Source organism: Mya arenaria, chromosome 15 (assembly GCF_026914265.1).
Source record: "Mya arenaria isolate MELC-2E11 chromosome 15, ASM2691426v1".
NCBI classification, from domain to species: Eukaryota; Metazoa; Mollusca; class Bivalvia; order Myida; family Myidae; genus Mya; species Mya arenaria.
This window is the reverse complement of record NC_069136.1, coordinates 27,020,367-27,047,010: the sequence shown is the minus strand read 5'-3', so window position 1 is coordinate 27,047,010 and position 26,644 is coordinate 27,020,367. Positions and strand designations below refer to the sequence as shown.

The window sequence follows — 26,644 nt, the reverse complement described above, 5'->3', positions numbered from 1 at the left end:
GGTCATTGAAAAACAGACGGTGGCGCTATTAGCCTAAGAAAATCAAATACTTGACTTCATGACCAATATTTGATAGTTTTTGTGTTGAATGTTCGTAATGAAAATTTGTTTTGATATCTCAAAACTTTTTTATTTGCTTTATATAGCTTTTACTTACAGTATTTTCCTCATTTGTACGATGTTTAAAAGTAGAAGATTCGGCGAGTCACCGCCATTTTGTCATAACATTTTTCGGAGTTTATTTTTCGATTTTCTAGTTCTATTATTAAGTATTAGTGAGTTTTTCATGAAGGATAGAGATTTGAAATGTCATTTTGTTTTAAAATGTCAGCATATTAAAATTTATTTAACCAAAGACAAGTAAACAACAGCAAAGCTGAATTTGACATTCGTACCCTATCCTGATCGTACCAAAACAAGATTCGCCCCCTGCACTTAAATGTTTTTAACAGCTCATATATAAGGCCATTCTGATTTTTTGTAATGGTATTTTTTTAACTGTCTTTGTTTTTTTTATACACTTTTTTGGAGGTAAACTTTACATTGCAAAAAGGAGACTATAGACAAGTACACTTTTGATAGGCCAAACAAGAACACTTTTTTTAACATTCCATCTAGTAAAAGCAATTAAAGTAAATGTGAATTTAAAGTTTTGTGGCATGGAACAATATTTATCTCAGGTTTAAAGATAAGTATCACGTCTCCTTTAAGTCTCCCCACTTCTCCCTAATTTGACTGGTGGGAGAAGTGACTTCCCCAAAAAATCAGCCTTGTGAGAGCCCTGGTGACAACAACCCGAGATGGTAAAGAAAGTGTCTGAAGTGAAAATGAACAAGAAAAAAGAATTAAGAGTATTCAGTAGGGATATTACTACAATGTGTTCATGAACATGCATGTGCTTTGATAAGGTACATGATCGTTTTACAACAATACAAAGCTAATATTGTGCGCATTGTTTTCCCATTTAAGAAAGCACCATGCCCCTATTTTAGCCCACCCTGCCCTTTTTTGGCCCACCCTGCCCTTTTTAATTCCTGGCTAAAACACTAATATAACTATTACATACATAACAACATTTACTACTACTTGTAACCTTTTATGTAATTCCATTTGAAGTGTTTTATGGCTATTCTTTTTATAACTATTACATAAATAAAAACATATAACCTTAACTACTACTTGTAACCTTTTTATGGAAATTATATCCCGAAAATAAAAGTAAAGGCAAGGCTTTTTCTATAGTACCCACGGGTCCGACTATCGGACCCATTCCCAAAGCAAAATATAAGATATTTTTCCCAATTTTCAGAAAAAAATCCCAATCAAAAAAAAAAAAAAATTTTTTTTTTTTTTTTTTTTTTAGAAAGTCTTTTTACTTGTACTTGTTTATTTTCAACATTCTCATAAATTATGTGATGTAAAGTTTTTTTGATTATTGAACTCGGAAATCATTGATTTTCATTACATTCAGAGATCAGTATGAAATATTATCTGTCATGATTTATTGCAATAGATATTTACACCCCAAGGATTGATATTTTGGGGGTCTTTTAAAGGGAAAATAAACTAATATTAAATCATTTCCTAATTCGCAGGAGACTAGACAGCCTTTTCTTTTTACTGTAAATTTTCCCAATTTTGGCATTTTCACGACGCAAAATTTCCCAAAATGTCTAGGGTCTTTTTCCCAAAATGGCCAGAAAAAGCCCTGAAAGGACCATACTCTTGCTTTATATTAAATAAACGATGTGTGTTTGTTGCAATTCTTGCAAACTGATGTTTAAAACTGGCAATTTCTGTTGCCGTAATTAGTGTTTATTAGTTATAATTGTACCCGTAATTATCGGCGGTATATTACAGAAGAAACAACCTTTCAATTAAAATAGATGAAACGGAAAACAATCAAATATGACGATTCAAAGTTTATTTCAGAAAGCAATCGATCACATATGAAAACATTAATATTCACATTTACAATTATTAAGATAAACACATATTTCGTTCATTATTATTCAAATTATTATAATATTTTATTAAAAATACATTGATGTTTAACATTGGAATTTCCTGGGATTTTTCAGTTACATTAAAGATAATTTTCATACTGAGCACTATTATTCAAGTATTTATTGACAAATTTAAGACCAATGAGTGAATGAATTAAAAAACAACAAATGTTTAAAAACATTATAAATGATGGTCCGTAGGTTTCTGAAAATGGTCCGTAATGTCCCTAAATCTGGTCCGTAGTGTCCCTAAATCTGGTCCGTAATGTCTGGTCCGTAATGTCCATGGTCCGTAGTGTCCATGACCCATTCTAGTAATTATTTAAATCGGCAGTTTCCGCTCAGTTCACAAAGGATTTATTAATTTGAATCCCAACATTATAAGGTTATTGGTAGTAACTTTTTTTAGTTTATTTGTTTTTAATCACCAGCTCACTAAAATATTTTCACCATTTGCAGATGAAGTTCAACCATATTTACAACTAGCTTACAAGTTACTTGCAAGGTATGTATTGGTAGGCTCATAATTTAATATCATTTTAGAAAAAGCACTTATTGTACATAATCATAAGGCCTAAAAAAAAAAATTGTTTGGTTAGGGTTACATCCTTAAAAAAAATAGGTAGGGTAGGTAGGCTTTTTATTTTTTTTTATTATGCCCCCTTTTGAAAAAAGTGGGGTATATTGTTTTGCACATGTCGGTCGGTCGGTCGGTCTGTCTGTCGGTCGGTCGGAATACCAAATGGTTTCCGATCAATAACTTGAGAACGCTTTGACCGAGGGACCTCATACTTGGTATGTGTATTGGTCATCACCAGCAGATGAACCCTATTGATTTTGAGGTCAGTGGGTCAAAGGTCAAGGTCAGTGTGACCTTTACATGAAAAACGGTTTCCGATCAATAACTTGAGAACGCTTTGACCCAGGAACCTCATACTTGGTAGGTGTATTGGTCATGACCAGCAGATGAACCCTATTGATTTTGAGGTCAGTGGGTCAAAGGTCAAGGTCAGTGTGACCTTAACATGAAAAACGGTTTCCGATCAATAACTTGAGAACGCTTTGACCCAGGGACCTCATACTAGGTAGGCTTATTGGTCATGACCAGCAGATGAACCCTATTGATTTTGAGGTCAGTGGGTCAAAGGTCAAGGTCAGTGTGACTGTAAGCTGAAAAAAGGTTTTCTGATTGTCCATATTTTATTTAAGTGTCCAAATCCTACTAACAATTTGGCTCCCAAGGGGGCATAAATGTTTCACTAACATCTCTTGTTTTGTTTTTTTATTAGGTTTTATATAAGAATATAATTTTCATCATTGGAGAATGGTGTCAAAGCTATCTTCTGTACAATTATTTAAGGTTTAAACTTAATATTAAAAAGCAATTAAAAAAAAAAACGAAATATTTTTTTTTTTTTTTTTTTTTTTTTTTTTTTAGTTTTTCATTTTTTTTTCAAACTGACTATAAAAACGGTAGGGTCGGCGCCTATTCCGTAGGTAGGGTCGGGTAACCCGAACCAAATGTATTTTTTTTTTAGGCCTAACCTGTATATTTTAGACTGGGTCAGTTTTTGACATATCTACAATAGAATGTGTTTCAATAACTCTTACAGATAATTTCTACTTCATTAATGATGAAATGAAATAATATAATTACCGAGATAATGCCACTAATTTTTTTTTATATTTCAGTTCTTCAAGCTTGCCTGTGGACAATGATGAGTTCCAGGTTTCCGAGAGAATAAGAAAGCAGTGTAAGTATGGATCCATGCAGTAGATCTGTCATTATTTGTCTGATTTGAATGATATTACTGTTAAAGCCAATATAACATGCTTTCTTGTATTATGCCGACTTGGACCTCAGATTTTTATGAATTTATTCAGAGCAAGCAGAACATTTTTTAAATTTTTTGTTAATAATATTTTGAAATAAAAAATGTTTTCTCTTGATTCTGGAGTTTATAACAACTTCCCAAAAATAGTATGGTCTGTAAGCAAATTGAAAGTCATACCAATATATTTAATATGTATTATACTCAATACAAATATTAAAGAACAATTTATATTCCTTTAACGCTAAAATCTGACTTAAATGCTGAATATATAGTAGATAAAATATCAACTTTTTACCCATGTTTTTACCTGTAAACATTGATTTTTTTAGTTTACATAATATTAAGAGCACTGGTTATTTGCAGTTATTTGCAATTAATACCAAATTATAAGAAAAATTCACCAACTTTTTATATAGAGCTAGATTTTTTTCTTGGTACAGTGGTAAGGCGTGGAAGGGAAAAGGATGCTGCCACGTTTGCAGAACTGCACAGAAAGCTACAGACACAGGTTGGCTTTTACTAATCTGTTGAAAAAAAAAAGAAGTTTATTTACCATTTATTTAGGTTTTTATTCTGGTAAAAACATACTTAATATATAGATGGAAATATAAAAATGCAATATTCCTTTTAAATTCTCTTTTTATAGGGTCAGACTTCGAAAAAAAATATTTTGTGTGAAATGGAAACAAAATGCTTGTTACAATGATAAAATATCATCCAAAAATGGAATAATTAATGAATTTGAATTTTCCTTATTATAAAATATATTATGTGATATTTTTCAGAATTTATTCATCATTCTGACCAAAAAAAGCATATGATTTATGTACACCTATGATTTGTGTACTGTTAAAAAGACATCAGCCTTTATATGATAAAAATCACTTTTTCATTTAATAGCTATGTAGCCACAAATTCCCCAGTTAAAAAAGTGCCAAAATATCACTTATATCTTTTTCTTCTGTTCTTATCTGTTCGATAATCATATGCTTTGTTTATATTGTATTGATCATAAAGTCAAATGAGTTAATTATTATTCATTAAAATTAAAAAAAAACTTCAATAACATTATGCCTCTTGACTTGACTTTAAAAATGTCAATATTATTATATAATTATGATAACCACTTGATCAACTGTAATAAGGGTGTGTGTCCAGGCATCCACTTGCTTTAATTGTTCATTGTCATGGTTGTTCGTAGGTTTTTTTGTTGTTTTTTTTGAACCATTAGAGGTGATCCTTTTATTCATAAAAACATATACAGATCATAAACACAGTGGTCTAAATTAACACAAGCCCACAAGCCCTGAACTGGTAAAATGTCTTCCGGGCTTGTTCTAATTCTGAATTTTATATAGCAGGGCTTGTTAGAAAATTTGATGCCAAACAATAGTATTCTGTATAGGAATTTGGGCTTGTTCATCCAAAAGTCTAATTTCAATGACTGTAAACATGACAAATAGTGAACAAAAAAATCATGATATACAACTTTTTTTATCTTAATACATTGCATTTTTACTAAATTAATATAACTTGTTTTTAACAGTATATTCTTAGTTACTTTTAAATTTCATAATGAACTTATTGAGAAAAGGACAATGAATTCCTTTATTCTTATATAATGTTTGAATAATCAAAAGATCGGCATTTAATAATGCACATAGGTTAACAATTTTCTGTCTTCTTTCAGATAAAAAGTATGATTTGTAAATACAGTAACCTATTTGAGATAGAATAGTATTGATAATATTATATTCCTTGTATTCAATTTTATATGCTTTTTGTAGGGATTGGTCAAGAACAGATGGGCAGTGTTGCATGTGTTAAAGTCCATCAGTGAAAGCGAGGCCAGACATGCTCGTGACAAGGTAAGGGTGACATTTAGTAGTTTATGGGTTTTTTTAACTGATAATGGGGCCAAAATTCAGTCCCATTTGCAATCCCAAAAAGAATATTTTTCACCAAAGGCAAAAAATGGGCTCAAAATTAACAATTCAATTTTTTAATTTTTTTTGTCTCAACTCTGGACAAGTCAAATAGTACAGTTATTCCTTATCTCTTAAAATTCTTCAAATTCTGTATCTTAAAATGTCTTTGCTTTGTTTCCTTGTTTGAAATATACTTTCGTAAATTCACAATTTTAGTCTTTTTGTCGCTATTTTCAGTTTTAAAGGCACTATTAACAAATAGGATGAAGAGAAAACACTGGTAGTTAGACTACAGATATTTTTTACTTACTTTTGTTGCACTAATTCGCCCACCCTATATGTGTTATTGCCGAAATTGGAAAACACTAATCTAGGGTCTGTTAAGACCAGACTTATTTTATGTTGTGTTTCTGCACTTCGTTTAATACTTTTACATTTTAAATGTTTGTTTTTTATATACATAATATGGTGATCATAACACACCTACAAATGGTCATATTTGAGCCAACCAGATTACTAAATGTATTTGGATGATACAAATACATAAAAAACATAAGTGGTAAAAATATAATGCAATATAGAAAACAATTATTAATTAGTAGAAATGATAATAATGTTTCAGTCGACCAGTTTACTATTTGGCCAAGGGCTCCCTGCCTATGCGACGTCTACCCCTTTCAACGCAGCAGCCCAGAGGAGACTTATGCCTGGGCCTGGGTCACATGAACACCATGGTTTGTTAAGCTTTATATGAACTAAGTAATCAAAAAGATTTTCAAACCTACATAGTACCTACCCTATTTTTTGTGGGCCTGAAACCAAAAACAGATTATTTTTGTACGCCTAAACATAATAAAGCATTACGACTCAGGAATAAAAATCCTCAACCTATATTGTAAGCCTTTAATATCACATAAGAAGTATATATGGAACTTTTGCTATGTTGTAAAAATTAACTCCTTTAGTTTTAGTTTTGTTGATTATCATACTTGTCACTTTGTTCATGCAGGTGGAACCCCATCCATACACTCCATTGACACGACAGGCAGTAGTGGAATCAGCAGTATCCATGGTGATATCCGTAGTAACGACCCCACCCCTGTACCGCAGTCATTTCTGCCAGGGTAAGGTTATTGTTGTATTGGTTTCATTAAATTAGTATCCATGGTTATATTCATAGTAATAATCCACCCCATACCTCAGTCATTTCTGCAAAGGTAAGAATGTTGTTGGACGTATTGGTATCCATGGTGATATTCATAGTAAAGACCCCAACCCTGTACCACAGTCATTTCTGCAAAGGTAAGAATGTTGTTGGACGTATTGGTATCCATGGTGATATTCATAGTAAAGACCCCAACCCTGTACCACAGTCATTTCTGCAAAGGTAAGAATGTTGTTGGACGTATTGGTATCCATGGTGATATTCATAGTAAAGACCCCAACCCTGTACCACAGTCATTTCTGCAAAGGTAAGAATGTTGTTGGACGTATTGGTATCCATGGTGATATTCATAGTAAAGACCCCAACCCTGTACCACAGTCATTTCTGCAAGGGTAAGGTTGTTGTTGGATGTATTGGTGTCCATGGTGATATCCATAGTAATGACCCCACCCCCGTACCACAGTCATTTCTGCCAAGGTAAGGTTGTTGTTGGATGCATTGGTTTCCATGGTGATATCCATAGTAATGACCCCACCCCCGTACCACAGTCATTTCTGCCAAGGTAAGGTTGTTGTTGGATGCATTGGTTTCCATGGTGATATCCATAGTAACGACTGCATTGGTTTCCATGGTGATATCCATAGAAATGACTCATTTCTGCCATGGAAAGGTGGTTGTTGGCTGTATTGGTATCCATGGTGATATACATAGTAATAACTCAAGCTTGGTACGTCAAATGGGAATAAGACGCTAAACAGTGAATCAATTAGGTATGGCCTTGTCCCTGATGTGCCATGTTGTGAATGAAATACAAAACCTTGCATTCCAGGAGTTTGTTAGTCACCCAAGGTTCTTGATGACAAATATTCAACCTTTCTTCTGTTCCAGGACAACATTTGCATCTGTGGATGGCGACAAGACACACAGACATGCCGCCATGTCTCGTCTGGTTGGGGCTGTCTCCAGAAGGGACACAGGTCAGTTCTAGACTTTAAATATATTTATTTGCTTGTCTTCCTGATTTTGAAGAAAGAATATCCTTGTATTTTTTTAGATTTTTGTGTGTTTGTTTTTTTGGACCTGTACGCCTGATACGCAGGGAAGTAAGCAGTATTTTTTAAAGTTTCACGTCAGAGTATCAGAAATAATCAAGTCAATGTCCCAGAATCAAAGAAAAAACTTTGTGTTAGCTGGTCTGTTTTGGGAAAATAAAAAGTTGGGGTATCGTCAGAGCGTTGGTGTCATTGTCCGCGTCATTGTTATGCAAAAAGCTTTGTTTATAACTCAAAAGCCATTCATGATTTTCCAAACTTGGTACACATGTTGCCAGAGGCAAAGCCTATAACTCAGGCAAAATAATTGTCTTTTTCGACTTGAAAATAACAGATAAGCATTGTGGTTTGCACCACAACTCCCTTGTTTATATACTACACACCATATCTGACTTAGACTGTAAAATCTGCTATGATCAATGAAAGTCCGTAATTGCATAATAGCAAATGTTGTATTTGCTTCCAGAATCGAGTTCTGCTGTGGTTCCTAGAGGTGGAAGAAGCACGGTGAAAGCCCAGGGGGAGAATAGTAAGATACATTCTGTCTACTTCCATTCACATTTTTACAGTACCTGTGATCTGCTGTAAACACATCTATAGAGATTCCTTTATATGGCTATAGCGGCATCACGGTGTTGTTTCCAGCCAGTAACCTTTTAATGACTTTTTGTTGGTATGCGCATTCATCATGGTCGGTGGATGATCCCTAATTAATTGTGGGCCAGTAAGTCTAAGGTCAAGCTTTATTGATGGGCACTTCAGACAAGCAACATATCCAGTTTGTGGGATTTTAGCTTGATCTTTCGGATTGCAGACACTTGAAAGACACTTTCATCTTGGCTAAGGAATGTTTGATACTTTAGTTTTTTTCAATGAAACTTTACGCAAGGTTGTATTATTGTCTGACACCTGCGACCAATTGCATAACATTTTGAGATGTTGTCCGGTTATCTTTTGGCTAGATTGCAAATTTAAATGATTTGATTGGTTAATACCAACTATTGGATAAATATTGGCAATTGTTTTGGCTAATTTTGACCAAATAAAAATTGACCTGTTTTATACACTAGGCTGCAGCTCTACTTTCATATTTCAGCGAGTTTTGAGATCCCGGAGACTGAACTTGTCCGTGACTTGGTTTACGTCTTTCAAGGCATTGAGGGCAAATGGGTTCACTTTGACCCTTCCAAAGACGGATATAAGGTCGACGCCCAGGTATGTGAAGTGTATGGAAATCATATGGGTGGTCATTGAAAAGTGGTTAGTGAAATCAGACTCCAGATATGATGATCCCGCGTTTGATTGCTGCCTAGAGCTTTGTTGATGATTTGCACTTTATCATCAAGGAATTGTTAAAAATTGTTTTTAATTTTATGTATTTGAGGGATCTTACATGAATCACCATGTTTTTGAAAAATGTCTTTATTGCTACAAATGTTAAGAGGTCAATGCTCCTAAAAAATATACACTTGAAGGAGGGCAATGGAGATGAATTTCATTATTTGGTTCTTATTTGAGTGAATTAAAACTTAGTCAGAATTAAAAACAAAGTGATGAAATAAAATAAGTCATGTTTTACCATTTGTGACATTTATACAAATTTCAGATTATTGAAGTCACTAAAATTGAAACGGCCCACAGGTCCATGCCTAGTAACAAAAATGTGACACATTTTTCAGGCTGGCATTCCTAAAGCCATTCGTCAGCTAGTGAGCAAACTGGCTGAGTGTGGCTGGCTGTTTAACAAGGTGAAAAACTACGTTGAGACACGGAGTGCAGACAAGACATTTGGACTGGTGGGACAGGTATACATGCTTACTTCAGGGTTCAGTGGTGTTTTTTTCTTATTAACAATTTTGGGGCAACCAAAATGGTGTCATTCTGAATACAGAAACATGATCTTTTTCCCAAAATGTTAAACAATTCCCAAATTCCCTATTTCACTTTCTTACCAATTTGTTACCAAACTTAGCCAAATTCCCAATGCAAGAATTTTTTTCTAAATTTGAAATAATTCCCAATTTGACTTTATAAATACAAAAAGGAGTTGAAAAAATATTTTAGCAAATCAGTAAACCCCTGAAATGTTTTGTGTAGAAGTTTGATGTAATGATGTTGTTCTTTTAAGAAATTTTATACCTGACACTTGCCAGTACTGAAGATTGTTAAAATTTTGTTAGATTTTGTATTGGCATATATTTGCGTATGGATATCGTCTTTTTTATACTTACCCCAAAATATTTTTTTACCAATGTCATCAATATTAAAGCTTGGTAAATTGGTAAAAACCAATGAAATCATTTAATAAAAACTCAAACTGTACCTATTTGCATTCAGGCCTTACCCATTAATTAGTTTTATGGAGTGTATTTGTTTAGTTTTATACTCTGTTCTTTAAGCTTGATTGTTATGAGAGGCCATGAGAAGACACCCATAGTGGGGATTGAAACCGCTTGGGTGAGAGGTGGATACCTATACTACTAGACTACTCTCACTTTCAAAAAGTGTATTTGTTCAGTTGACACAAATTTTGATTTTATATCATTACTAATGATAACATACATGTAATTTTTTGTATACGATGTCATAAGACACTTGTGAATGTAGTCAATGCAGGACTTTTACATTTCCAGAGTTTCTGTGCAGCTTTACAACAGGAACTGACAGAATATTACAGACTCATAGCTGTGCTGGAATCTCAGGTAAGAAATAAAGGGAATTAAAGGGACTGGACACTAGATGATACAATTGCAAGAAAAAAAAGAAAATTGCCAAAAACTTACATAAGATTTATAATATGATATCACTGTGTACAACGCATTGAATGTACTGATGTTTCACTTGGCTTATGGCACATGTACTTTTTTAGAGTTTTTCATACTTTTTTAATATGAAATTTACTGGGTTTGTCTATGTAAATTCCAGTTAATTTAAACGTAGCACATGCTTATTATACTCACTATAAAATGGGAAACCATTATGCGCTATTTTTAAACGGGTAAATTCAGCAGAGACAGTGACAAAATATTCTTTAAATCATGTAAAAAGATGTATTATCAGCCTCATACTAGCTTGTAAATGACAATTCTAGTCTTGTTATGTGGAATTAATGTATTTGCTGATTTTAGGACCATCTGGTGTCTCATTCCTTAGGGCTATTCCAGTAAAACATATAACCCACGGGGGGAAGGCAATTATTTAAATAGTATATACGTGGGTGTCTTTTTTCGCTCATTTGGACTCCACAAGGGTAAATTTGCTTCTGTAGGGGGGTGCCATAATTTAAAAGTGCCTTCCCCCTGGGGGTTGTATGTTTGAATGGAATAGCCCTTAAATGGAGACTATAGTAGACAGACTGTTTAAGAGATCAAACAGCTGACAATGTTATTGTTCTGATGACCAATGTGGTTGCCTGTTCTAATAACAATTTTACATCACGGCCTTTTTACCACTTGCAGGGAACACAACCTAGCCCTTTTTGTTGTTTTTCAAGTTTTGGGCAAAAATTCTCTAGAGTAAAAACAAACAACAATAAAGCAGTCAATATTTCAATCAGAAACATCTCTTGATGAATTGTGAGATTTTTAATTATATGAAATTTAAAAAATTAGATGTGGAATTTCAGAGGCTTTTTGTAGGGAAAAAAAGGGTCTGGCCCTTGGGGAAGTAGCTGGGTATCTGCTACGGCAAAGAAGGGTAAAAAGGCTGACTCACCTAAACTAAACAAAGAGTTGCAAACAAATGGCTTATCGTGATTGAAATAAAGAGAACAACTATAAAAAAACACTTAAAGATGTAAATATTATGCAAATTTTAGAAAGACTAAAATAGTGAGCTAAGCTTAATCCTGTTTTAAAGGAGAAATTTTGACCATGATACCTGTTTATCTTCTTTTTCAAGATACAAGATGAGGTTGACCAGGGTATTGGGCTGGCGACACATGGCAGTATTACGCTACGTCGGCTGGTCGTGTGGACATTCGACCCCCTCATACGTTTGAAGACCCTTGCAGCCCTGGTTGATGTGTGTAAAGGTGAGACAATGTCCAGGGTGTATTTTAGTATGCATATCATTTTCATAGAATTTTCTCATTTTAGCATTTTTGTTGTAAAATTGTATTGATATGTACCTTAAGGTTGTATCACACAGTTTGTTTCCCCCGCATTTTGGGAAAATGACTGGAATTTTTGTGTGTGTTTTTTTTCACATAACTGGAGCATAATCAAATATAAGCTTTAAGTCATAGAAAAACATGTCACAACTTTTCCAGGAATTTATCTAGAGGAATGGGACAGTGCCCTTACTTTTCAGGGTCTGAAAAATCACTAGAAAGACAGCCATGTTTTCATATTTAGATTGTGCGTTTTCATTACTTGGTTTTAGGATCTTGGAAATTCAAATTTAGAGAAACAATTTTTCGTATTATATATTGTTTATATTCATACTTCTACTAGTGCCATTCATTGCCTGTTTGAAATACATTACAGGGAAGAAGGGAGGAGCGTTGGCTTCAACTATCTATTCCTACATGCAACATGGTGACCCATTTGTCAAGTCCCTAATCAAACATATTCTAACCATGGTAGGTATTTGAAACGTTTTTTATTTAATTGCTTATGTTAAAGCCTTACTATGGTTGAACTTGTGTTAACTTTAGTGTGGTGAGGTTTGTTAATGATTTGGTAAAGTAAGCTTAATGATTTGGTGTAATTAGCACACTAGTTTGGTATAGCTGGCATAGTGGTTAGGTTGGTGTAATGGTTTGGGGCAGTTGGCATAATGGTTTGGGGCAGTTGGTGTAATGGTTTGGGGCAGTTGGCATAATGGTTTGGGGCAGTTGGTGTAATGGTTTGGGGCAGATGGTGTAATGGATTGGGGCAGTTGGCATAATGGTTTGGGGCAGTTGGTGTAATGGTTTGGGGCAGTTGGCATAATGGTTTGGGGCAGTTGGCATAATGGTTTGGGGCAGTTGGCATAATGGTTTGGGGCAGTTGGCATAATGGTTTGGGGCAGTTGGTGTAATGGTTTGGGGCAGTTGGTGTAATGGTTTGGGGCAGTTGGCATAATGGTTTGGGGCAGTTGGTGTAATGGTTTGGGGCAGTTGGCATAATGGTTTGGGGCAGTTGGTGTAATGGATTGGAGCAGATGGTGCAATGGATTGGGGCAGTTGGCATAATGGTTTGGGGCAGTTGGTGTAATGGATTGGGGCAGTTGGTTGGGGCAGTTGGTGTAATGGTTTGGGGCAGTTGGTGTAATGGTTTGGGACAGTTGGTGTAATGGTTAGGGCAGTTGGTGTGATGGGTTGGGGCAGTTGGTGTAATGGTTTGGGGCAGTTTGCATAATGGTTTGGGGCAGTTGGTGTAATGGTTTGGGGCAGTTGGCATAATGGTTTGGGACAGTTGGTGTAATGTTTTGGAGCAGATGGTGTAATGGTTTGGGGCAGTTGGTGTAATGGATTGGGGCAGTTGGCATAATGCTTGTGGGCAGTTGGTGTAGTGGATTGGAGCAGATGGTGCAATGGATTGGGGCAGTTGGCATAATGGTTTGGGGCAGTTGGTGTAATGGATTGGAGCAGATGGTGCAATGGATTGGGGCAGTTGGCATAATGGTTTGGGGCAGTTGGTGTAATGGATTGGGGCAGTTGGTTGGGGCAGTTGGTGTAATGGTTTGGGGCAGTTGGTGTAATGGTTTGGGGTAGTTGGTGTAATGGTTTGGGGCAGTTGGTGTGATGGGTTGGGGCAGTTGGTGTAATGGTTTAGGGCAGTTGGTGTGATGGGTTGGGGCAGTTGGTGTAATGGTTTAGGGCAGTTGGCATAATGGTTTGGGGCAGTTGGTGTAATGGTTTAGGGCAGTTGGTGTGATGGGTTGGGGCAGTTGGTGTAATGGTTTGGGGCAGTTGGTGTGATGGGTTGGGGCAGTTGGTGTAATGGTTTAGGGCAGTTGGCATAATGGTTTGGGGCAGTTGGTGTAATGGTTTGGGGCAGATGGTGTAATGGATTGGGGCAGTTGGCATAATGGTTTGGGGCAGTTTGCATAATGGTTTGGGGCAGTTGGTGTAATGGTTTGGCGCAGTTGGTGTAATGATTTGGGGCAGTTGATGTAATGGTTTGGGGCAGTTGGCGTAATGGTTTGGGGCAGTTGGTGTAATGGTTTGGTCAAGTTAGTGTAACAGTTATGTGTAGATAGTGTTACAGTTTGGTGTAGTTAGCTTAATGATCTGGTACAGTAGGTATTATGGTTTGGTGTAGCTAGCGTAAAGGTTAACAATGGCGTTTCACCAAGGCACTGATTTTTGTGAAAATTGTATTAAAGAATTATTATTTAAAAAAGTCATGCTGATGCATTTATTTGCTTCATTTTGGTACCTGATTCTACAGTTTTGTACACTGTGCCCTACTACTACAGTTAAATTAATACCTCAATGGAGTTATTTACCTACTGTGCAGGTGTCCCAGCCGATCTATGCCACCCTGCTGAGATGGATCTACGATGGTGAACTAGAGGACACTCATGATGAGGTATATACACATGTTGTTTAATCCAGGCACCATATGCATAAAGCATCATAGTAAAAACAAAAAAATGCTTACAACACTTTCTGTCCTCAGATGTTGATTGTACAGTGTTTTCGGCTAACCCAAACACAAAAAGTGAACTATGTATTTGTTGCCTATTACTCATACGTACATGCTTTGGATTGAAAATGACCACGTGAGCCATGCCAGTAGAGCATAGGCCCTCTTGGGCCTCTTGTTTAAGTTGAATTTAAAGAAAACTAACACAGTTTTTACACTAAAGATATAAAAAAATGAACTGTAAAATTCCATATAATAATGGCACATGAATATGTTGGAAAATACAGGGACTTTATAAAACTGATATATTTATTAGTGATGTTTTAATAAATAAATATGATACACCAGTATAAGCTTGTTATTGATAACCCCACCATTTGGTGGTTAGGGCTATATTACAATCACTTTGTCTGAAATTTGGCATTTTTAGCGATGTCATCTTTTCACTATTCCTGCACCATATGATATAATATGATATAGGAGCATTGATTGAATTGCTGCCTTTTCATGGACAATGGTTGTTCTATTACTAGAAGGTGCTGTGATAGGGCATATATCACATACAGTGATAGCTCTAGTTTCTTACATCCTTGCTAGGTAGTGTTCTCAAGAGATTTGTAAAACTGATGGAATTCACTATATTGAAACATTTAATTTTGAAGCTTTATGAATACAACCTCAGGATTCAGGGAGATGGAAATCCCATGTATGGGTTGTCTGAGAAAAATGTGAAAGGCGATGAGTACATTTTCTGAGTTTGCTTGTCTGTGAATAAATTTCCAAACTGTTAAAACACATTTAAGGATGGAGTGTTGAAGTTTTGTCTTTATGAAAAACAACCCCATAAGGAGGCATCTGTTTAGAATAACATCAGAAGTATTATTGCATTTATACATGAAAGGTTATATATACTATAGGTAACTGTTACATGTATATTACCTTTACTGTTTTAATATCCTACTCAACAAGTCTACTTTTTGCACATGTAATGCAAACACTTTGTAAATAACTGTTTAATAATGTATTGTACCTGTATATCTATGATTCTTTTATGTTTTTTTCTAGGATTGTGTATGCTTAAAGAAATTATCACCATGATGTTGCCATGGTATTTATTCATGGTCTTATAAAGAAGTTGTTTACAGTATAAATCCCGCATGCATGTATTTGTATTATATATCAAAACAGACTGTTCATTGATCTTTTATTAAGAACACATATCAGGCGCGTAGCTGACTGTACACAAAATTAATATGCAGTTCCGTAATGAAATTTTGACAGGTCAAATTCTTTGTCATCCCATAAACCCTGAATTTGAACTAAAAACTGAAGTGGGGAAGGGGGTGAAGGGGTTAGTATGCAGTCCGGCATAGATCTGTGTAATCCCTAATTGGCCCTAGCTATGCGTCTGTATATTCATTCATATAATTTTTAGATTTTTTTTTACAATAAACCCTGTTCAACAAGTCTTTCATAATATGTGGGCATTAAAATATGATAACAAAATGGATAAATATGCTAGACTGATTAGATTTTGTAATAGTTTAGAATATGGTGTTTTTTTTGCAAATCAACCAGGTTGCAAATTTAAAACCTTACATATATGAAAACATTAATTACCGATTATTAGGTGTCTGTTACTTTTTTTTTCATCAAGAAAAATGTTGAGTTTATGTCCAAACATCCTCGGTGTTTTAAGGCAAAAACTTCAACCATACCCATAACTAAAAAAACATTAAACAAGATATCCACATTTTACTTTCTACACATGTGCCCACTGACAATATATATGCACATGTGTAATTACAAGTTTTCAAAAATGGTGTAAAAAATTTGACACTAAGGGAAGTTGGCCCATAACCCAAACTGCGAAAAAGGACCTTGCAAAATAAAAGCATGCTTCAGTACATATAAATTATGCGATTTAAAAAAAAAATTGACAGAAATAAATGCACTTCACAACTTCACCCTTCTATTCCAGTTCTTTGTTGCTGCTGACCCAACTGTGAAGAATGACCGATTATGGCACGATAAATACAGTTTACGGAAATCAATGATTCCAGCTTATATAACCACAGACCAAGCTCGCAGGGTAACTTCTTGAGATACTTTTGTTATTGAAATCCACCTGTTTTAGTGTATTCAGTGCCATTTGTTTACATAGTACGGTAATCCTGTGTTATTCGCTGTAATTACAGCCTATATCACCACAAATCAAGCTCAAAGAGTTTGTTTCCCTGTCATGACCCTGGAAGTTTTTTTCGCAAAATTGATACGATGGTTCATTTATATAAAAAAAAATTAAACTTCCAGAGAGAAACTGTCAAAATTTTTGACATAAGAATGTGTAATTTGAGGCTTAAAAGTCTTTAAAAAATTAACTGCTCAACGTTATTTATGAAAATCAGTGTTTTCTTGTCATGGAGTTATGTAAACTATGTCAGCACTGTTACATTTCAATGCTAAATTACACTTTGTCATCACAGTCAAAGAATGAACACGTAAAAAGAAAGTATTTAAATTACAATTGGTCATAAGAATTCAAGCCTTACCGATAATTGTTTATATCTATTGAATCTTACTATGGAAATAAGAGTTGACTCTTTATTGAGTCATCCATGGTGTAGGTGTTCATGTGATGTTTTTTTTATGGCTCGTGAGGTTATTAATGTTTTAATTATTTTACACATGTTTTTTTTTAGTAAACAATGTATCATGTATTTCTTACAGAATAAATCTATTCATCTTTTTTTGCAAAAATATAGACAATAACCTACATAACGGTATATTTGTTGCTGTTTTAATGCAAATATTTATTTGTGTTTCTGTTTGGTATTTTAAGTTGATTACATGTATGTTTTTAAAATAAGTATTTTATTTTTATGTTTACCCCATTCATGGGGAGACATATTGTTTTGCCCTGTTCGTCAGTCAGTCAGTCCGTCACTACATCACTTCGTTTCCACTCAATAACTATAGAACGCTTAGACCAAGGAAGAAATGAAGAAGAGGTGAAGAATTGGTTTTCGCTCAATAACTAAAGATCCTTTGGGTTCAGGAACTTCATACTTAGTATGCTTGTTGTTCATGGCTAGTAGATGAACCCTATTGATTAAGAGATCAAAAGGTCAATCAGGGTTTCCGTTAAAGGAAGTTTGGAAGTATATTACCCCCTAGAAATAGGTTTAAACTTCCAAACTTAATTCCTTGGAAGTACAAAAACTTCCATAATTTTGAAGAAAACTTCCAAAGTCAAAAGCTTGGAAGTTCAAAATATCAAAACCTGGTGTCAATATTACTTTTATGCACACAATTTCAATCAGTCTTGAAGTAAAATGAATTATTATAATATAAATCTGTGAATTCGGCAAGATATATTGTTTCAAATTATTTGATTTTTAACATCTGTCATCCTATTTTAAAAATACTGGAAAAAGTGTATTCGGGGAGACTTAAACTTCCACATTTCAGTGAAAAACTTCCAATATTGATGGACAGGAAGTCTATACTTCCAGTTTCAAATTCTTAATGGAAGCCCTGGTCAATGGTCAAGGTTATCTTTATGCAAAAAACGATATGTTGGCAGTGACCTTTAGCTTAAAAATGGTTTCTGCTCAATAACTAAAGAATGATTGTACCCAGGAACTTCATACTTTATTTGCTAGATGGTCATGACTAGTAGATGATTCCTACTGATTTTGAGATCAGTAGGTCAAAGGTCAAGGTCACTGTGACCTTGAGGTGAAGAAACGGTTTCCGCTCAGTAACTAAAGAATGCTTGCACCCAGAAACTTCATACTTGGTATGCTAGTTGGTAATTGCCTCCCGTCCAAAAGTACAAATTTAATGTCCATCATTGATTATTTTTCACCTACAACCACACAATGGGAGAGACAAGCGCTTTTTCAAAAAAGCAATCTCTAGTTAATTTTGTTATATGTTTCGGTTATATTTACATTATTTATCTTTAAAGGATAGCTAATATTTAATTGGGATGTTAGCTTATAGTGTTTCTTTTGTCTCCAAAATAAAGAATTTTTCAACTTTAACAAGTCATCTAGTACAGTAATGTTTAAATGCATTCCTTATCTCTTAAATTTCTTCGCATTCTGTTTCTTAAAGTGCCTTTGCTTTGTTTTCTTGTTGAAATATGCTGTTGTAAATTCACAATTTTAGGCATTTTGTTGCTATTTTTACATTTCTTAGTACCCTGGCTTCATTTACAAAGAACAGATTGACCTTAGACCCTTAAACTTAGCCTGAAAAATGCCTTTGACCAGTAGATGACCCCTATCTTTTTGGGGCCATTAGGTCAAGGTCACTGCCAATTGTGTCAACACTCTAACCCTTTGGCAGCCAAAATCATTACTATTGTCTTGGCAGCCCATATTGTTATCATTATCATTTATGTTACATTTTAGATCCTGTTGACAGGAAAGTCCATCAACTTTCTCCGCCAGGTTTGTCAGGACCGAACCCCAACCCCGGGGAGAGAGATGGCTATGGCCTTCGATATGAGTCAGGGTAAGGGATTTGTATAATAAGTTTTACACTAGATTGTGCAGACATTTGAAAACTGATACATCTCACCAATATACCTACTCCTTCCTGGGAAAAAAGCAGTGCTGATTTCTTTTTGAGAGGTAATAAGAAAGTATCCCTGGTCTGAACCAAAACCAAAACCTGGTGGAAATTTGGACATCTATACTTTTAGACCACCTACATCAAGCCTGCTTTGCATGGTTATAAAATGGAGGTTGAGCATATGTTAGTGCATCAATTCATATGCCTGGACAATAAAAACCTTATCTGTATAAATTTGTCTATCATAATTGTGAAAAAATAACTTTCAGTGTCTACATTTTAGCCAAGTTGATGATGGACTAGAATCAAACATTGTGCACATTTCAGCGAAGTAAATGTTCAGCCAGGACCAGTGTAACACTTTCCACTTGATCAACAAGGTGTACACATTTCTCCAGGGTGGTTATTTGACCAGAATCTACTGATGTACACATTTAAGCGGAGTGGGTGTTTGACTAGAATCAAATGTAGTGTGCATATTTCAGCAGAGTGGTGTTTACCCAGAACCAGAGTCAGGACGTCCTTATGATTGACAAGGTGTACACATTCTGGCAGGATGGGTATTTGACCAGGATCTATTGTATCGCGCATAAAACTGATGTACACATTTCAGCCGAGTGGATGTTCACCCAGGACCAAAGTAATAACTTCCAGGACATGATCGACAAGGTATACAAGGAGACAAGTCGACACCTGCTCGATGTGCTACATGCAAAATACAAGTTCATGGACCACCTTAAGGTAAACTTTAATACAGTAAGATTTTGTATTGAGGAGTCAATGTGACAGTTAATAGTTACCAAATTTTACTGTAAATGGTAAAGTTCTCTTGGATAGATAATACGCAGGAGATGGTGAGAAAATTCAGTTAAATACTATGTTAATTATGCTGGGTAAAGATGTTGAAAATATTATTTTTATGCCCCCAAAGGTGGGCATATTAAAATCGCACCGTCCGTTCGTCCGTCCGTCTGTGTGTCCGGCTCAATAACTTGTGTCCGGGCTGTAACTTTCCCTTGCATGGACAGATTTTAAAATAACTTGCCACATGTGTTCCACATACCAAGACGACGTGTCGCGTGCAAGACCCGTGTCCCTACCTCTAAGGTCAAGGTCACACTTAGTGTTTATTCACAATGGAGTGCTGCATATAGGACATAGAGTATAGATTGTCGTGTCCGGGCTGTAACTTTCCCTTGTATGGACAGATTTTGAAATAACTTGCCACATGTGTTCCACATACCAAGATGACGTGTCACGTGCAAGATCCGTGTCCCTACTTCTAAGGTCAAGGTCACACTTAGTGTTTATTCACAATGGAGTGCTGCATATATGGACATAGAGTATAGGTTGTTGTGTCCGGGCTTTAACTTTCCCTTGTATGGACAGATTTTAAAATAACTTGTCACATGTGTTCCACCTACCAAGATGACGTGTTGGGTGCAAGAACCGTGTCCCTACCTCTTAGGTCAAGTTCACACTTAGTGTTTATTCGCAATGGAGTGCTGCATATAGGACATAGAGTATAGATTGTCGTGTCCAGGCTGTAACTTTCCCTTGTATGGACAGATTTTGAAATAACTTGCCACATGTGTTCCACATACCAAGATGACGTGTCGCGTGCAAGACCGGTGTCCCTACCTCTAAGGTCAAGGTCACACTTAGTGTTTATTCACAATGGAGTGCTGCATATATGGACATAGAGTATAGGTTGTCGTGTCCGGGCTTTAACTTTCCCTTGTATGGACAGATTTTAAAATAACTTGCCACATGTGTACCACATACCAAGACGACGTGTCGCATGCAAGAACCGTGTCCCTACCTCTTAGGTCAAGTTCACACTTAGTGTTTATTCACAATGGAGTGCTGCATATATGGACAGAGAGTATAAGCTGTCGTGTCCGGGCTGTAACTTTCCCTTGTATGGACAGATTTTGAAATAACTTGCCACATGTATTCCACATACCAAGACGACGTGTGGCGTGCAAGACCGGTGTCCCTACCTCTTAGGTCAAGGTCACACTTAAGTGTTTATTCACAATGGAGTGCTGCATATAAAGACATTGTGTATAGGTTGTCATGTCCGGGCTGTAACTTTCCCTTGTATGGACAGATTTTGAAATAACTTGCCACATGTATTCCACATACCAAGACGACGTGTTGGGTGCAAGACCCGTGTCCCTACCTCTAAGGTCAAGGTCACACTTAGGTGTTTATTCACAATGGAGTGTTGCATATAAGGACATAAAGTATAAATTGTCGTGTCAGGGCTGTAACTTTCCCTTGTATGGACAGATTTTAAAATAACTTGCCACATGTGTTCCACATACCAAGACGATGTGTCGCATGCAAGACCCGTGTCCCTACCTCTAACGTCAAGGTCACACTTAGGTGTTTATTCACAATGGAATGCTGCATATTATATATGGACTCAGAGTATAGGTTGTAGTGTCCAGGCTGTAACTTTCTCTTGTATGGACAGATTTTAAAATGACTTGCCACATGTGTCCGACATACCAAGACGACATGTTATGTGCAATACCCATGTCCCTACCTCTAAGTTCAAGGTCACACTTAGTGTTTATTCACAATGGAATGCTGCTTATAAGGACATAACAGTGTCGGTTGTCAAGTATCGGTGGTATTTTTTTATGTTTAGAGGCAATTTAAAATAACTTGCCATATGTATTTGACACGTAAAGGCAGGATCAACTTTTCATGTACTGACCTTGTTCATAGGTCAATGTCACATTCGGGGGGCATTCGTCACATACTGTGACAGCTCTTGTTTAATAATGAAAAATGTGTATTACATGTGCCACTGAGTTAGCCATTTTGGGTAGATATTAAAAATAGAATTAACAATAAAATGGAATTGGTTCAGCGAGTTTAAATCTGGCTAATTGTCCAGTTTTGTAAGCCTTGAAATACATGGTATTTAAAAATAACAGAGATTCATGAGCAGTGTCAAGCAGAAATGGGTGTTATCGTTCATATGATATATCAGAAACATGACATAATATTTAGCTGTTACACTGCAAAGAAACTGGCAGCCCCTACAAAGTGGCAAGTTTAGAGTGTCAAAGATATTTTCATGGTTATTTACCATCAATTGTATGTAAAACATGTGACATGATTATAAAAACTGACATCTTCAAAAATTACTGAGATGATCCATTTTTGATTGTCACAGCTCACAAATAAATCATGATATATTCCAGGCGATGCGGCGATACCTGTTGCTTGGACAAGGAGATTTCATCAGACACCTTATGGACTTATTAGAGTATGTGCTTTCAATTTTGTACTTGCTGTGTTAAAATTGGTTCTGCTTAAGTAACATAACCAATTTTGAGGTTTGAATTAATAAAGAAGACGTTTGATAAGCATTTAGATTATTGTTTGTGGAGAAAAAGAAATCAAGGTATTGTGAAAGTCTTGGGTGTCATTTTCATTGCGATGCCAAATGTTTTTGTTATTATGCCCCCCACAAAACAAAATCTGGGGGTGGGGGGATATATGGGGGTATTTAAATACTTTTTGGTACACTTGATGAACACCATGAAATACAGGAGGTATGGCCCCTTTTAAAAGAAATAGTTTAATATACCTGTTCCAAGCAGTTTGTGGGAGTACAATCATTGAAATTAGACTTTTGGATGAACAAGCCCAAAGACATTTTGCTAGTGCAGGGCTTGCGGGCTTGTGTTAATTTTGAGCACTGGGAGTAGTCATCACTCTTGTGACAGTGCTAGTCAAGGCATGTGTGTGTAACTATTTCTATTAAACTTTTCTGTCTATATTCAGGGAGGACCTAGCTAAGCCGGCCTCCAACCTGTATCTTCACAACTTGACTGGTATATTGGAAACAGCTATACGTGGAACTAACGCACAGTTTGACGACTCAGACATCCTTAAGAGGCTTGATGTCCGCTTGCTTGAGGTTTGTTTTTTAGTTTTGATTCACGAAAAGAAGGAAAAAAATAATCTTAATATTTGTAACGTTTGTGTTGCTTGCTAAGCATGGCAGACCAAGAATAGGAGTACTTTGAAAAAGTTAAAGTAACATTTGAAGAATAGTTTTAACCTGGATGTTTAACCCTTTTAAATCAAAATAACATTTTCTTCTTTTGCTTCCAGTTAGAGTAAGTTTACATAGTTGATTTTTTTTTTGCAATGATATTTAACTCAGTATTTTATAAAATAATTCTCCTACGATTATAATGTTAAAAAAACCTTATGTTAAAATGTTATTTCATTCTTAAAATAGCATATTTTTAAGTTGTCAGTCTTTCACCCATGAGTATAATATTACCATTCCCTGCAGGTATCCCCAGGAGACACAGGCTGGGATGTGTTCAGTCTCGACTATCATGTGGACGGACCAATCAGAACAGTACGTAACTTTGTTCTTTCCATAAAAACACATGTTTCAATGTATTCATTTTTCGATTTATGACATTTTAAGCTCATCTCTTCTTAAAAAAAAGAGTTATCATTGTGCCGAAACTTAAACCTTGGTCGTTACTCAATAAATTTTCCAGATATTTGCTTGAAACTTGGTGCACTTGTTGCCAAGGACAATAAGCACTTGTTAAGCAAGGCTCATAACTCTAAATTTGATAAATGTTGAGTTGTGTCAAGTTTGTGAGAGGGAAAAAAACAGATGAGCATTAATGTTTGCTTCGTAGCACTCTTGTTTGTACTGATATGCTCTTCAGGGACTAACTAATAACATTGTGCATAGGTATGGGAGGAGAATGGTCAAGAAATAGTTTTATATTGTTTCATAAAGAAAAAAAAAATCAAATTAAATTCTATTGAATTGAACATGTATATACCATTTAATTCTCAAAACAGCTTTTTTCAGCTTAGCCATAATCAATATTATAAAAAAAAAAAATTATTATTCAAAATTAACAAATATTATACAACACAGCACATTGCAAACATATATATACATATCAATGAGACATTAATATAGCATACTTGATATTTGTATTACATAATAATTGTTTTTTAAGTATTGGTGTATGAGTGATATCGCACGCAAAAACATATTGTACAAAAAGGTCTATATGAGTGACTGCCAAAGCAGGTAGCAGTTATTTAATCTTTCAATATTTAAGTGTTTAAAGAAAAAAGAGTAAGAAGATAATAATGGAGAAGGGTAGAAAGAATATAAAGAATAGAATAAATATTATAATATACATGTCTGTATCTGCAGGTGTTTACCCCAGAGTGCATGATAATGTACCTCCGGGTGTTCAACTTCCTATGGCGCGCCAAAAGGATGGAGTATGTTCTTGCCCTTATATGGAAAAACCAGATCTTCAACTCAAAACTCCTTGAGTCTTTACCTGGTACGTCTCTTGTGGTATTGCATAGTGCTTTTAAAGGAACTGAATTTAGTTTGACAAATGTTAATTATTTAAACGTGTTAATTAACATTTATGATAAGTTCTCCACTGTCTTAAAACTGTTGAAAGAAGTTGTTGGGGTTTTCTAAATATGAAAAGAGAAGAAGAAACTAAGTTGTAATCATTTAATTTAAAAATGTTGTCATAGACTGTTTAGTGTGCCATAGAAATGGGACAATCATGTGACAGGAATCTATTTTTACATCATGCTTTACACAACCCGAGCGTAAAGAGTTATGGGAATCCTCGCTATGAATCTAGTTTCTGATTCAAGTACTTTCACTTAAAATTTATCTCAAAATCTAAATACACACATGAAGCAATACTTATCACTATATGACATAACATATTTGAAGTATTATTGATACCAAAACTAATACTTACAATGTTAACATAAGACCTATTTTTCAAACTTATGCAAGCACCTAGTTTTAGTTTCCCTTCAGTTAGCTTTACAGACTCAAAGGGTTGTCTATATTTTTACTTGGACCATTGTTCATAGAATTATTCCTATGATGCCAAAAGCACTCTGACAGGGTAATATGAATCCTGTGTTTTTCAGAACTGTCTCGAATTCTTCACCAGTGCCACATTCTTGGAAGTGAGATGGTTCACTTCATTCAACAGACACAGTACTACATCAGCTTTGAGGTATATCGATTGGAATTAATTTCTGTATCAATGTTTTCCCTGTGTCTCAAATAGACACATTTAATCCACCTGTACCTCATAACTCACTTCATTCAACAGACAAAGAACTACATCAGCTTTAAGGTAAGAATTCATTTAGTACTAGAGTGTTCCTGGCATGAACTACTGGGAAAGGTGCGGGAGGCGGAAGACCTGGACTGTGTTATAGCTGCGCATCAGGTGTCTAGACACTAATTACATAGTGTGGTCCAACATTATATTGTAAATATTGTATTCCCCAGGTACTTTAGTGTTACTGGCATGAACTACTGGGGAAGGTGCGGGAGGCGTAAGACCTTGACTGTGTTATAGCTGCGCATCAGGTGTCTAGACACTAATTACATAGTGTGGTCCAACATTATATTGTACATATTCATTATTGTATTCCCCAGGTACTGGAGTGTTCCTGGAATGAACTACTGGGGAAGGTGCGGGAGGCGTAAGACATTGACTGTGTTATAGCCGGGCATCAGGTGTCTAGACACTAATTACATAGTGTGGTCCAACATTATATTGTACATATTGTATTCCCCAGGTACTTGAGTGTTACTGGCATGAACTACTGGGGAAGGTGCGGGAGGCGTAAGACCTTGACTGTGTTATAGCTGCGCATCAGGTGTTCCTAGACACTAATTACATAGTGTGGTCCAACATTATATTGTAAATATTGTATTCCCCAGGTACTTTAGTGTTCCTGGCATGAACTACTGGGGAAGGTGCGGGAGGCGGAAGACCTGGACTGTGTTATAGCCGCGCATCAGGTGTTCCTAGACACTAATTACATAGTGTGGTCCAACATTATATTGTAAATATTGTATTCCCCAGGTACTTGAGTGTTCCTGGCATGAACTACTGGGGAAGGTGCGGGAGGCGGAAGACCTTGACTGTGTTATAGCCGCGCATCAGGTGTCTAGACACTAATTACATAGTGTGGTCCAACATTATATTGTAAATATTGTATTCCCCAGGTACTTGAGTGTTCCTGGCATGAACTACTGGGGAAGGTGCGGGAGGCGGAAGACCTGGACTGTGTTATAGCCGCGCATCAGGTGTTCCTAGACACTGTTATCACACGGTGTCTTCTGGATGAACAGTCAAGGGTGGGTAGATGTATTATTGAGTTCAGTAAAATGAATGGATTCCTGCATCAGGGCTAAATCTTAAGCAGAGATCTATTGCTTTTTGCAAAGATTTTGATAAATTAAGAATAGTTAATAATTGTTTTACTTGCATGATAGTTTTTGCATAAGCGTTAATAACAAGATTATATGCTGACTACCTCAACTTTAGATCAGAGATAAATAATAAATTCTGAAACATTGTGAAAGAAATTTTTGAAATTTCATATAGTTATACTAATTGTTTGTTATCTTGTGCATATTCTGACAT

At 35.6% G+C, this 26,644-nt stretch overlaps 1 protein-coding gene across 5 annotated transcripts in view; it reads left to right on the top strand.

The window, feature by feature from the left end:
* LOC128219894 (gamma-tubulin complex component 3 homolog) overlaps window positions 1–26,644 on the top strand; it is a 32,873-nt gene that overhangs the window by 1,342 nt on the left and 4,887 nt on the right. For 2 of the 5 annotated variants that reach the window (XM_052928037.1, XM_052928036.1), the window contains exons 2-24: window positions 2,466–2,511; window positions 3,699–3,760; window positions 4,282–4,349; window positions 5,629–5,709; window positions 6,392–6,503; window positions 6,779–6,893; window positions 7,823–7,911; window positions 8,453–8,515; window positions 9,083–9,201; window positions 9,666–9,791; window positions 10,620–10,688; window positions 11,887–12,019; window positions 12,474–12,568; window positions 14,433–14,504; window positions 16,543–16,653; window positions 18,983–19,085; window positions 19,759–19,886; window positions 22,367–22,431; window positions 22,953–23,088; window positions 23,473–23,541; window positions 24,373–24,508; window positions 25,128–25,216; window positions 26,224–26,355. In XM_052928037.1, the coding sequence (XP_052783997.1) occupies window positions 2,466–2,511; window positions 3,699–3,760; window positions 4,282–4,349; window positions 5,629–5,709; window positions 6,392–6,503; window positions 6,779–6,893; window positions 7,823–7,911; window positions 8,453–8,515; window positions 9,083–9,201; window positions 9,666–9,791; window positions 10,620–10,688; window positions 11,887–12,019; window positions 12,474–12,568; window positions 14,433–14,504; window positions 16,543–16,653; window positions 18,983–19,085; window positions 19,759–19,886; window positions 22,367–22,431; window positions 22,953–23,088; window positions 23,473–23,541; window positions 24,373–24,508; window positions 25,128–25,216; window positions 26,224–26,355 (2,219 nt within the window). Of the gene's footprint in view, window positions 1–2,465; window positions 2,512–3,698; window positions 3,761–4,281; window positions 4,350–5,628; window positions 5,710–6,391; window positions 6,504–6,778; window positions 6,894–7,822; window positions 7,912–8,452; window positions 8,516–9,082; window positions 9,202–9,665; window positions 9,792–10,619; window positions 10,689–11,886; window positions 12,020–12,473; window positions 12,569–14,432; window positions 14,505–16,542; window positions 16,654–18,982; window positions 19,086–19,758; window positions 19,887–22,366; window positions 22,432–22,952; window positions 23,089–23,472; window positions 23,542–24,372; window positions 24,509–25,127; window positions 25,217–25,647; window positions 25,732–25,790; window positions 25,885–25,935; window positions 26,026–26,223; window positions 26,356–26,644 lie in introns of those variants that run through there. The other 3 variants (XM_052928040.1, XM_052928039.1, XM_052928038.1) reach the window with 3 other exon arrangements.